The sequence below is a fragment of the Mus caroli genome, chromosome 10, assembly GCF_900094665.2.
Source record: "Mus caroli chromosome 10, CAROLI_EIJ_v1.1, whole genome shotgun sequence".
Classification (NCBI taxonomy): Eukaryota; Metazoa; Chordata; class Mammalia; order Rodentia; family Muridae; genus Mus; species Mus caroli.
Genome location: NC_034579.1, coordinates 79802648 through 79815726, shown reverse-complemented (window position 1 = coordinate 79815726; position 13079 = coordinate 79802648). Strand labels below are relative to the sequence as shown.

General features: G+C 45.8%; 2 protein-coding genes across 2 annotated transcripts in view; one reads left to right on the top strand and one right to left on the bottom strand.

The window, feature by feature from the left end:
• Positions 1-1408, top strand: part of Rtcb (RNA 2',3'-cyclic phosphate and 5'-OH ligase) — a 21237-nt gene extending 19829 nt beyond the window's left edge. The window contains exon 12 of the mRNA XM_021174368.2: positions 923-1408. Within this exon, the coding sequence (XP_021030027.1) occupies positions 923-1030 (108 nt within the window). The 3' untranslated portion in view covers positions 1031-1408. The remainder of the gene's footprint in view (positions 1-922) is intronic.
• Ascl4 (achaete-scute family bHLH transcription factor 4) overlaps positions 1-12793 on the bottom strand; it is a 19183-nt gene extending 6390 nt beyond the window's left edge. The window contains exon 1 of the mRNA XM_021174369.1: positions 12250-12793. Coding sequence (XP_021030028.1) covers positions 12359-12793 — 435 coding nt within the window. The 3' untranslated portion in view covers positions 12250-12358. The remainder of the gene's footprint in view (positions 1-12249) is intronic.
• Between the last annotated feature and the right edge of the window lie 286 nt (positions 12794-13079).

The following is a 13079-nucleotide window of genomic DNA, read 5'->3' as shown; positions in this document are numbered from 1 at the left end:
CTACCTTTCCCTCGGGGTGTCTGCACAACAGGCAGAGAGGGGAGGCAGATCCCCAGGTCTGTATGGGAGTGAGGGCTGAGTATACCACCCATGGGGGTGGAAGAGAAGGCCTTCCTCCACGGCTCATTTAAGATGAAGCCTTCTCTGTTGTAATCCTTAATGAAGAGACAATCCTTGCTTATTCATACTGGCTTATTTGATGGTGGATGTGAATGCATACCCTTTATTCAGGGTGAACCAGGGACTAAACCTTTGTGGAAGGGAATGCCAAGGAAGGGAAGCTCATTGGCTGAAGGCTTAGAGCTATCTAGATACCTCACTAGCATGGAGAAAAAAACTCCAGGTGTTTATGCTATGTGGCCCAGTGCTGGTGGTACTCAGTGGGGAGTCATGATTACATGTTGCAGAGCAGGTAGAAACAGGTAGAGAATGGCTCCACTCCTGCTGTTCTGAGATTCCCATGGTTTGAGTTCATTTAATCTTACCATTTCTTATGCCAGTATGGTATCAAGGACCCACATGCCTTACACTGGCCCCTGCTTCTAAATATACAATAATACATATATTTTTGAGAAATTAGAAAATGCAGATGAAAATGTAAGACCAAGTATTTATCTCATACCCCTTTCTAGCACTGAGTTTACTCATGTTTCTACCCTTTGCTTCCCCCCCCCCCCCCCCCAAGACAGGGTTTCTCTGTGTATCCCTGGCTGTCCTGGAACTCAGGCTGGCCTCATACTCAGAGATCCGCCTGCCTCTGCCTCCCAAGTACTGGGATTAAAGGTGTAAGCCACTATACCGGGCTAACTTTTGCTAATATAATGGGCAAAAATAACACCTGAGTATTTATTTCAAATAAAGCTTAATAGTTTGAAAGATTTCCTTTTGGTTGATTTTACAGTGTTCAATTCCTTCCCTGTAGGCACCAGAGTCCTATAAGAATGTGACAGATGTCGTGAACACCTGCCATGATGCTGGGATCAGCAAGAAAGCCATTAAACTGAGACCAATTGCTGTTATTAAAGGGTAGATCCAAGACTACCAAAGTGTCTGAGGTGCCCATGGACTGAAATTTCTAAGACATGAGACTCAAGGCCTGACAAGATCCGAATTGCAGAGCTGTTGCTGGGCGTGCCACCATGGGTGGTGGAGAGGCTGCTGTCACAGGGTTGGAAATTTAGCCTTCCAGGAGACATGTCTCTGATGGGAGCAGGGCAAATGAGCCTCTTCTTCCTTTGTCCCACAGGGGTTTGTGACTACCTATCAGGGTGTGGGAAGAGGCCCAGAAATGCCCTGCTTGGCCATACAAGTCTGTAATCACCAGAGTGGACTTCTTTATCCCAAGCTCTGTTTGTAGCCCAGAAGGTATCATGAAGAACATGCTATTAAATAGGTTTTTGAACGTTTCCTTTCTTCTCTTCCTGTGTCAGTTTTGTCTGCTCATCTGTGGAGCTCCTCTACAACAAGCAAACCTAGATTCCCTTCTCACAGAGAGCACCAAGCACCCAAAGTGTTTTAATCAAGACAGTAGACAAGGCACAGTGGGGTACGTTGAGGAAGCTATATGGTATGCCAAGGAATAGGGCAAAGGGGAAAATAACTCTCCACAGCCTTTCTGTCTTTCTTACCCAAGAACCAGGCAGAGAACCTGCAGCGCGGGGCCGGCTGTGACTCACTGGTGAGGCTGCCTGGCCAGCTTTGAATAATGCTTTACAGTGACACCATTAAAAAGTGGTTTTCAGTTTTATTGAACTATTATAAAGACACCAAGTGACCACAGCTGGTGATATTAACAGTTGCTTGATGTGGATATCTTTTGTCATCTTGTGAGATTTTGTGTTGTAGATGGTAACATCTTAAAGAAGCTTTCCATTGTGTCAGGGAAGGCTAGGCAGCCAGAGCTGGAGGCGGCTGGTCACACTGCCTTGCATTCAGGAAGCAGAGATGAATTCTGGTGTCCAGCTCATGTTCTTTTCACTCAGTTTCCAGCACATGGAGTGGGGCCATCCACATTCAGGGTGGGTCTTCCCATCTCACCCCAGTCTACACACTCCCTCACATGCATACTCAGGTTGTCTCCTAGATAATTCTAGATTCTATCATAGAGTAGGCTATGCTAACAGTCACAAGTGAGAAGGCTGTGCGTTTCCAGTCAGGCACTTTAACATATATGCATGGTTGGGCGGTCAAAGGACAACTTACAAATGTCGGTCCTCTTCCTATGTGGGTTTTGGGGATCAAACTCAGGTTGTCAGGCTTGGCAGCAAGTGACTAATACCCACTGAGTCATCCAGCCAGCCTTAGTGTCATCGTTGATTCCTGTGTCCCCGACCTTCGCCCAAGTCTTGTCAGTTCTATCTAATTCCTGGACATCTAGTCCTCCCCCCTTCCTTTAAAACCTATCTCATTCTTTACTTACCAGCTCTCAAAATAAAGCAGCCACATGCATCCTCTTTTCTTCTGATAACTGAGCTGCTTCTTGGAGAGCCAATACCCCATTCCAACTTTCAGTTTGTCTGTGAGCTAACCATACATAGGCTCATACCAGAACCCACAGATCATCTCTTCCAGTTCCTGACTTGAGGAAGTGACGCGTGGTAAGCAAATCCTGGGGGTTCTCTCCATCAAGAGCAAGGTGCTGTCTTCCCCCAGGGTTGCTAGGGTAGAATAAAGGACTGGTAACCCTGGTTAACAGCCACCTTGTTACAGGACCTCCCTGAGAATGGAAGGAACCCACATACAGGGCAGTGGTTGAGAAAGCATGAATCCAGTGCATGATAGGGGAACTCCTGGACTCATCTGTGCCAGAAATCAGCAAAGACCTGGACTTAGCAGTGTGTCTGTGAGAAGGAACCATCAGTGTGGTGCTGGCCTATTTGAAGCATAGAAGGATCACTGATGTTGCTGGAATTTCCAACCCCAATAACCCATATAAAAAACACAACTCAGTTATTATAAGATCTATGCCTAGGGCTGGAGAGATGGCTCAGTGGTTAAGAGCACTGACTGTTCTTCTGAAGGTCCCGAGTTCAAATCCCAGCAACCACATGGTGGCTCACAACCATCTGTAATTGAGATCTGATGCCCTCTTCTGGTGTGTCTGAAGACAGCTACATGGACTTAGATATAATAATGAATCTTTAGGCCAGAGGGAGTGGGGCCAGAGCGAGCAGAGGTCCTGAATTCAAATTCCCAGCAACCACATGAAGGCTCACAACCATCAGTAAAGTTACAGTGTACTCATACACATAAAATAAATCTTAAAAAAAAAAAAAAGATCTATGCCCAGATTGGGCAGATCTAACACTATACTAACTTATTCCCCAGCTATAAGACCCCTTGCTACTTGCAGTTTCACCTAGCCATGTGGATTGGAGCTCTCTCTTCTTCATCCTCTCTCCTCTTGTCCTCTTCTCTCTACCTGTCCCCACTCTCAAACTTCCACTCCCACCTTTCCCTTCCACTGCCTAATCATAGGCTCTAGCTTTCATTGACTAGTTAAAATGGGGAGAAGGTTCACACGAGATCACCTGAGTACATGGTACCCTGCTCATCGAGCAATCCCTCTTGAAGCAGAATTACCAACAGCATCAGGCCAACCCACATTTCCCCATTTTGTCTAATGAAAAGGCTTTTTCTCTTATAGTACCAAACAATATATAATAGGAACTATTTTGAAGCAATTTTGAAAATTATATATAAATTACACTTATAATGTCCAGTCCATTATACTTGGCAATCAAGATAAAAGTCTTTTATCACCTAGAAAGAAGCTGTGTTTGAGACCTGGATTGTTTTGGAGACTCCCCAAATGGTGGAGATGCCAGAGTAATGGGATACCTGACAAGGAGAGCTGCCAATAGGGAGTGGAATCAGACCAAAAGTAAGAAGTGTGTTGCAGTCATCAAACCTGGAAGGAGTTGAAGATATGAAGAACGCTTTGACATCAGACATGGAGATGCAGACTTTGGAGTTTGCCCAGCTGGATTTCAGTCTCGTTTTAATCCAGATTTTCCTCGCTATGTTCCCTTTCCTCCCTTTTGGAGTGGTAATGTGTATCCTCTGCCATCGTATGTTGGAGAATGTGATCTGCTTTTCTATTTTGATTTTACAAGGATGTGTTAGTTAGTATTTCTATTGCTGTGATAAAACACCATGACCAAAAATCAAGTTGGGGAGGAAGGGTTTGCTTATTCAGCTTATATTTCCAGATCACTATCCATCATTGGAAGAAGTCAGGACAGGAACTCAAACAGAGCAGAATCCTGCAGACAGGAGCTGATACAGAGCCCGTGAGGGTTGCTGCTTACTGGCTTGCTTCCCTGTGGCTTGCTTGGCCTACTCTTATAGAACCCAGGACCACCAGCTCAGGGATTGCACCACTCACCATGAAGTGGGTCCTTCCCCATTGACCACTAACTGAGAAAATGCCTCACAGCTGGATCTCATGGAGGCATTTCCTCAACTGAGGCTCCTTTCTCTCTGATGACTCTAGCTTGTGTCAAGTGGACACACAAAACCAGTACAAATGGTTACAATTAAAGGATTACCACAAGTCTCTGAAGAGACTGGATTTCTTAACAAGGTTGAGACTGTTACAGACTATGGGAACTTTTGAAACTGAACTAAATGCACTTTGAATTATGATTTGGCTACAAGTCTACGGGGGGAGGGGAGTGGAATGTGGTGGTTTGAATGAAAATGGTCCCCATAGAATCACAGCATGTGGCATTATTGGCGGTGTGGTATTGTTGGAATAGATGTTTCCTTGTTAGAAGTGTGCCATAGTGGACTTGCAAACTTTATATGCCCCAGTACAGGGGAACGCCAGGGCCAAAAAGTGGGAGTGGGTGGGTAGGAGGGTGGGGGGAGGGTATGGGGGACTTTTGGGATAGCATTGGAAATGTAAATGAGGAAAATACCTAATTTAAAAAAAAAAGAAGCCGGGCGTGGTGGCGCACGNCAAAAAAAAAAAAAATAAATAAATAAATAAAAATTAAAAAAAAGAAGAAGTGTGCCATAGGAGCCGAGCTTTTGATGTTTCATAAGCTCAAGCCAGGCCCAGTGTCAATCTCTCTTCCTGCTGCCCACCAATCCAGATGTAGAACTCTCAGCTACTTCTCTAGTACCATGTTGGCCTGCATGCTGCCATGCTTCTTGCCATGATGATAATGGACTAAGCCTCTGAACCTATGAGTCAGCCCCAACTAAATGTTGTCCTTTATAAGAGGCTACTATGGTCATGGAGTTTATTCCCAGCAATAAAACCCTAACTACAACAGTGTCATTAAGGTGAAACCTTGGACTTTGCACCAAGACAGTTGAAAAGATTTCCTGAAGGCAATACTCCACCCATCCAGAGCCCCAAGATGGAACAATGCAGACTCATCTAGAAGACTTTCATTTGAAAAGAGAATGAATGAACAAAGGTCTAAGGCTGTCTTAGTTAGGGTTTCCATTGCTGTGACTGTGAAGAGACACCATGACCACGACAACTCTTATATAAAGGACAACATTTAATTGTGGCTGGCTTACAGGTTCATAGGTTCAGTCCATTATCATCAAGGCAGGAGCATGGCAACTTCCAGAAAGACAAGGTGCTGGAGAAGGAGCTGAGAGTTCTAGATCTTGATCTAAAGACAGCCATGAAAAGACTGGCTTCCAGGCAGCTAGAAGGATCTCAAAACCCACCCCCAAAGTGACACACCTACTCCAAAAAGGCCACACCTTCTAGTAGTGCCACTCCTTGGGCCAAGCTTATTCAAACCACCACAAAAGCATTCTGCTCAAGTGAGGCTTTAACTGGTAAGTGTTTTTCCAGACTCAGCCTAGAAAGTATAGAATCAAAGCAGTTGTGGTCTAGAGTGGTCAGCCTACATCTCAAGTTGGAAGCAGAACTTGGTGTTATATATATGGTGCTTTTAATTTTTTTTAATTTAGATTCATTTTTTTTTTTTAGTGTTTTGCCTGCATTTGTATACACACACCATGTGCATGACTGGTGCCTACAAGGATCAGAAGAGGGCATTGGATCCCTTAGGGCTGGTGTAAGCTGCCATGTTCATGCTGTGAACTCAAGTCCTCTTGCAAGAGCAACAAACGGTGAACCCCACCCGTGCCATCTCTTCATTACCATGGGTGATGATGGTGTTGAAGACACACACACACACACACACACACACACACACACACGACTTACAGAGTCACAGAAGCTTATACCAAGGTTCCAGGAAGCCACCGAAGCCAAGCATCATAGTACAGTCACGTCCCTTGTGACATGATTTACTGTATGGGATATGCTTCAAGCTGTGAAGGTGAAGCCTAAGCCGAAGTGAACGCTCCAAGATCCTGGAGATACCAGAAATGTGAAACATTTACCAGTAAAAGCTGCAGGCTCTGAGTGGAGTTGGTCTAAGAGAGACACCAATGTGTTGCAGGCAGCAGAGCTGGAAGGCAGTTCTACCAAGCTTGTGAGAGCTCAGATGATGTCATGATGCTGCCCACATCCTGCGCATGGGGCAGAATAGTCAGGTGTTTGCTCTGCTGGGCTTCAGGCCTGCTTTGGTCTGATTTGTCCTCTTATGTATCCCTTCTTCTCTTAGAAAAGGAATACTTACTCTTTGCCATTGGATGTTAGAAATATATAGCATAAAAACTACTAATTTTAGCTGTGTGGTGGTGGCACACACCTGTAATCCTAACACTCAGGAGGCAGAGGTGGGTGATCTCTATGAGCTTGAGTTCCAGGAAAGCCTGGGCTACACAAAGAAACCCTTTCTCAAAAGACCAAAAATGAACCAAACAAAATAGGATCTCTTAGGTAAGAGAGTGACCTAAGACTCAGAAGGGTTTTTAACAGTGGTGGAATTGTTAGACTATTGAGTGCCTGAGACTGAATTTAGAGTACTTTACATAATAAGATGGCCATGGGCCAAAGCAGAATGCTATGGTTTGCATGTAAAACGTCCCCTAAAGGGCCATGTATTTGAACACTCAGTCCCTAGCTGATGAGGTTGAACAACTTTTGAGAAGTGGAGAATCAATGGAGGAAGCAGCTCCCTGGGGGTCAAGCCGTGAGATTTACAGCCTTGAATCACTTCCTGTCTTGTTTCTGCTTTACGATTTGCAGAAAGAAAAAAAAAAAGAACCATCAGGTGCAGCCTAACTCCCCTCACCTTGGAGCCACAGGCTTCTGTGCCTTCCCCATGTATAGCCCGCTCCAACCATAAGCCCAAATTAACCCCTCTTTTCTAAGTCTCCTCTGTTGGGTGTTTCTTGAAGCAATGAGCAAAATAACTAGGGCAGTCAGTTACTCTCTAAGCCTCAGGTTCTGCATCTTTAGAACAGAGGCGATATATCCATCCTTTCACACAGTTGTGAAAATCAGCTGAGGAGAGTACACAGAAGGGCTAGCCTGCTCTACAGTATAACCTCAGGAACTGCTAGCATATGGAATAATCTGCCTTCAATTGTTTTTTTACAAAGAAGGAGGAGGAAGAAGAAAAAGGAAAAAGAAGAAGTGGAAGAGGAGGAGGAGGAGGAAGAAGAAGAAAGTAAAATAAAAAAGAAAAGAAAAGATATAGCTGAAGATGAGAATGTGCCCTGGATTGTTCAATCCTCATTTGTTTAAACCTCTTGGAACTAGGTCAGATCATCTCCCAAGTCCCTGCTGAGAGTCCACATGTAGAATTCTGTGACTATCTTCCAGGGGTTAGGGAAATGAAAACCACCTTCAGGAGTGGCCCTCTCTAGGCCCGCTCTGAAAGCAAAAACCAGTTTGGAGAGTTCTGTTGTCTGGATGGACACCTTTCTGCTGCAGCTGCAGTTTCATTCTGGCTGCAGTTAATGACAGTGAGAAAGCCGACATGAAAGGATGACTGACAGGTCATCAAGCAAAGGACACAGCCAAGCAGCTATGAGATTAAACACCAGCCTCCCCACCCAGAGAGCCTACAAGGAAAGCACACATGCAACTCGGTGACAGCAACCAAAGGGCTGGAAGGGGCCTTAGTTGTCACGGGCCTGCCTGTAAAGGGACTATAAAGCAACTGCAGGCCCTCTGCTCTACCCCAGGAGGCAGTCTGTCTGTCTGCCATGGAATGAATGATGTACGATGGCTAACAGAGAAAAGTTAAAAGGGGATGTCTAGGGGCATCCTACCTGTAGCCATAACTGCAGTTGAGGATTCTGGGGACCCACATGTCTAACCAAAGTCTCATTTCCAGGGTGACAAATGGGATTACTATTCTTTTTGAAGACAGCAAAGATTACTTCAGGTGTTTTGAAGAAAACCTGTCTGAATGGAAACTTGAGAAAGTTTCTGGCAACGGCATCCCTTTAGGGACCGTGTGCTTCATTACCATGGGTCCTGGCACATTCCCATAAGCTTTTCCCAGGCCAGATGGGACCTGACTTTCAAATTCCAGGTAAGGCTTTGTCTCAGGTAGCTTAAACAGCAAACAGTTACTTCTCAACCCTGGAGGCCAAGAGTTCAAGATCAGGGTTCCTTCGTCTTTGCCCTCAGCAAGTGTGTGTCACAGCAGCTCTCAGGATATCATCTGGAGGAACACCTGGCTGCCATGAAGTATAACCAAGGGGGATTTCTAGGATCGGGAAAACCAAACCACCAGGGAAGACCTCAAAGGACATGGAAACCTCTCTTCTTTCACAAACCCTTTATCTCCAGAGCATAACATCCCACTCCATAAACAGTACCGGGGCTTGATTTTGTTCTTTTAGAAGACACACATGTATTTTTTGGCTCCATCCCAGAAAAAGGGAAAAGCAAAATTTGAAAGATCTCCTTCCTGGGGCCAGTGATATGGCTTAGTGGGTAAACTTGTCATGTAAGCCAGACTACCTGACTTCAACCCCTGAATCTACACAAAGGTGAAAGGAGAGAACAGAGGCCACGGGGCTTCTGTTAATCCAGGGCAAGAGTAAGGCCACCTGAGACTAATTTGAAGCAAGCTTGATTTTTATTAGGGTGTTCCCAAGAGCTGACCAGAGACTGCCTCCTAAATCAAAAAGAGAACAGTCCTGGGTTCATTTTTTTTAGAGAGCTTTTAAGGAATAAAATCATCCAGAGTAGTTGCAAAGAAGGCTTGCAGAAGACAATGAAGCAATTAGAAAGTAAAGAAAAAAATCTCAAAACAAACAAAACAACAACAACAACAACAACAACAAAAAAACCCTATCTATGACCATGTGGTTGCCAAGTAATTAGGGAGTGTTTAGGGAGGGTTTGAGCGGTCCCTAATACGAAGTTATAGGTTGGGGCAGGTCCAGTTTCAGGAAATAGACAAATTTATTTTTAACAGTACAGTATAGTGGCACCTGCTTTCAAAAAGGAGTCAGGTCGTTCCCACATGTGCATTGGGGCACTTGTGCCCATGTGTGCTTGATCGCATACACACCACACATACACACACAGTGATAAAAAACACAATATAACACAGAAGAAAGTTCTTATTCCAGTTGGTGTTCTTCCTATAAGGTATCAGGATGGTCCCAGAAAAATCGCGCTCCCCACCCCCACCCCAAGACTACTACATGATTGAGACAGGTTATTTCTCAATATTTCTCAATTGTTCTAAAAAAAAAAAAAGACTCCCCAAATCATTGTGTCAAACAAAGCAACATGAGGGTTCCCAGTGGTGTGGTGGATGGCTTTCTCAGCCCAGCAGGAAGGCACCATGAGAAATGTCTCCTTGGTCAGGCTTCACTTCCCATGGGCAGGCTTCATTTCCCAAGGGCAGGCTTCACTGAAGCCCCCATTTCTAACAACAGTCAGCCTTACAGATCAAAATGGAAGGTGGGAGGGGGGGGGAATAGCTGAATCAACCCAAAAGGTCCCAGGAACTTCCCAAAACTTTAGTTTTGTTTGGGACTGGGTCCCAATGTGTAGCCCAGACTGTTCTCAAACTCCCAGTCCTCCGGCCTCAGCCTCCTGATAGCTGGGATTATAAGGATCTACCTCCACTGCTTGGTTGACCCCAGCTCTCAGGAAAAAGGAATAGTTTGGCCATGAATCATCCTACAGTGTGTTTCTGCCTAGCCTGACACAGGAGCATCAGGTTATAAATTATAGCTATTAGCAATTACATGTTTTAAGGTGGATCCAACATACTAGGGATTGAGTCCTGTCCTCTAAAGCATTGAAGGTCAAATCCTAAAATAAGATAGTCACTCTACCCTTTAGAAACTCAGGCCAATACACCCATAGGGTACTCCTGGCTTTCTACACCATTTGAAAAATAGTACAAGACTTTCTCCAAACCACAAAACTGACTTAACATTTGTACCTTACACCTCCACATCTCCTGTGAAGTAGCAGGAAAGAAGATAACAACACTGTTATTGGCTAGCAAATAACAACGGAAGGGAGCGCTGGACAGGAGAAGGGAGCGCTGGACAGGAGAAAGTTGCCCTAGGCCTCAGAGCCAGGCAGACTAAGGATACAGCTTAGCCAAGCCTGGCAACAAGGCATAAAATCTCTTTTACCTCATTTTTTTTTAATATTTATTTTTATTTTATATGAATGCTTTGCTGGTATTATATAAAGCCACCATTTGTGTCCAGTGTCTATGAAATCCATAAGGGGACATCCAATCTCCTAAAACTGGAGTTACTGATGGTTGTGATCTACCATGGGGGTGCTGGGGACCAAACCCAGGTCCTCTGAAAGAGCAGCATGCACTCTTAACTACCAAACCATCTCCCCAGCCCCCTGCTTCTTAAAATAAAAAGGGGGTTGGTTTGTTTTTAGACAGTTTCTTTTTGTTTTGTTTTGGGGTTTTGTGGGCTTAAAGGCGTGTGCCACCACGCCCCCGCTGGACAGAGTTTCATCACGTGACACTGGCTATGTAGACCTCTCTGGCCTTTAGCAAGATCCTCCTACCTCTATTTCTCACGTGCAGGGCATAAAGGTGTGCACCACCACACCCAGCTCAAGAGCAAGGATACACTCTCTTAAATTTTAAGCAAAATACATGTAGCCCAGCCCACAAATATTTGAGAATCAAACAAGACAGAACTGAAAGAGTAACAGCGTTCTAGTAAGGAAAAGATAGGCGCTGAATAACGAACGGGGCGGGCCTCAAGGGGCCTTGTGAGGAGATGGCGCCTGGAGAATGCTCACCAAAGTCAGTGCTCCTCCACTCCATCCCTCTCAGCCCAAACTTCCTCTAAAGAAAGGGTAATTCATGAGATTAGAAGGTGAGTGTGGCTGGGGCATAGACCAGTGGGAGGGCACTTCCCTAGCATGTATTAAGCCTGTGGCTCAATTTCCACCACCACAGAAGGGGTAGATGGGTGGGGTCAGGAGCTTTAGAAATCAGTTTACCGTCAGATGTCAACAAGCATCTAGTGGTTTTACAGAATTCATAACTGTTTTGGTGAGGTAGAAGGAATGACCATAGATAAATATTCAACACGCTAGAAAGCTTTCAAAGACAAATGGCTCGGTCATGTAGCAAGTTCAACCCAACCCATAAGTCCATAGGCTCTCTCCATTCAGCTCAAATGCCAAAAGGCACCGTGCATATTTGCTTTCCATTTGTCAAGTCAGTGTCAAACACCAAAAGGCACTAAGCATACTTGCTTTTTTATTTTTTCCAACCAAAGGTTAGACGGGATGAGAACTGTACAGGGGAACACGTAGAGAAAGGGGCAAGAGAAACAGTGGGCAGAAACCGGGAGAGAAGATGGCCATTCAGAGCTCCTCCAAAAAGATCATTAACATCGCAGCACTTTACTACCTGCTAAAGTTTCCATCTATCTCTTGCCAACGAAGCAAGATAGGTCAAGCATTGTCCTTTTTAGCACGGCGACGTTCAGGTCCAGCAGATGCTCCACAGATGTCTTATAGAGTGTCAGCTCCGCCACCTTCACCCTCAGTGAGGTGTTGAGATTTCCAGTGCATTTCCCAATAGGAAGGAATGAGTGAAAATGTTCCTCTCGCGTGAAGGACTGTCGTGTGTGTGTGTGTGTGTGTGTGTGTGTGTGTGTGTGCGCGCGCGCGCGCGCGCGCAAGTGTGGTTTTCTTCTCTGGCTAAGGTTTCTTATAGTCCTTTGTGTTTTTAAAATCACCGCATAGATTTGAGATGGCCCTTCTGTGATTCAAAAATACGAGAAATGAGTTTCCTTAAGCATTTTTAAGCGGCAAGCTCGGAACTAATGAAGGTGAAAGGGGACAAAAAAAAAAACAAAAAACAAAAAAAAAAAAAACCTCTCTAAACATTCAATTACCTTTCTTTCCTAGATCTAGAAGCACTTAGTTGTTTTCTGGTTTTTGGCTTTGTTTTAAAGATCTAGGCCCGGAGAAGCAACCATGAAAGCCCGGTGGGCTAGGACGCTGCTAGCCACGCTCCTCAGACTCGCTGCAGGGCGAGGCCCCGGAGGACGCTTTGGACTCGCCATCGCTGTTGCAGTCCGGCCGGTGGCGCTCCAGCAGCTCCTGCAGTTGCTTGATGTAGCTGATGGCAGCGCGCAGCGTCTCCACCTTGCTGAGCCGCTGGCCCGCCAGCTCGCGGGGCAGGTGCTGGCGGAGGCGCGCGTAGCCCTCGTTCACACAGCGCACGCGCTGCCGCTCGCGCTCGTTGCGTTGGCGCAGAAAGGCGGGCTCGGCGACGCCCCCAAGCGGCAGGGACGAGTACGGCCGTCTCCGCGCGCAGTCCGCGGCATCCTGGCGCACCGAGACCCTGCAGGGCTCCCTCCGGGCCAGCGCGCCCAGCGGCGCTGTACGTAGCGCGGACGGCAGGGCAAGCAGTCCGGCCGATTTGCGTTTTTCCATTCTCTGCGAAAAAGCACGCAGATGACTCTCTCACCTTGAAGACGAGACTGGAAGCTGTCGTAGCGGAGATGCTGGTCCATCCAGACTTCCCGGTCTGTCTTTGGAGAAGTTTCTAGGTCCAGAAGTTAGGTACCTGAGCACACTTGGAGGGAACTTTGCATGATTTCCGAAGCAGGTTGCTCTCCTTGGGTCTTTATAAAGCTTCAGAGAAGAGGCAAAGATAGAGGACTCGCTTCATCTACGCTTGTATCCATGTGCTTCCTCTGATCTTAGTTTAAGAGTTAAC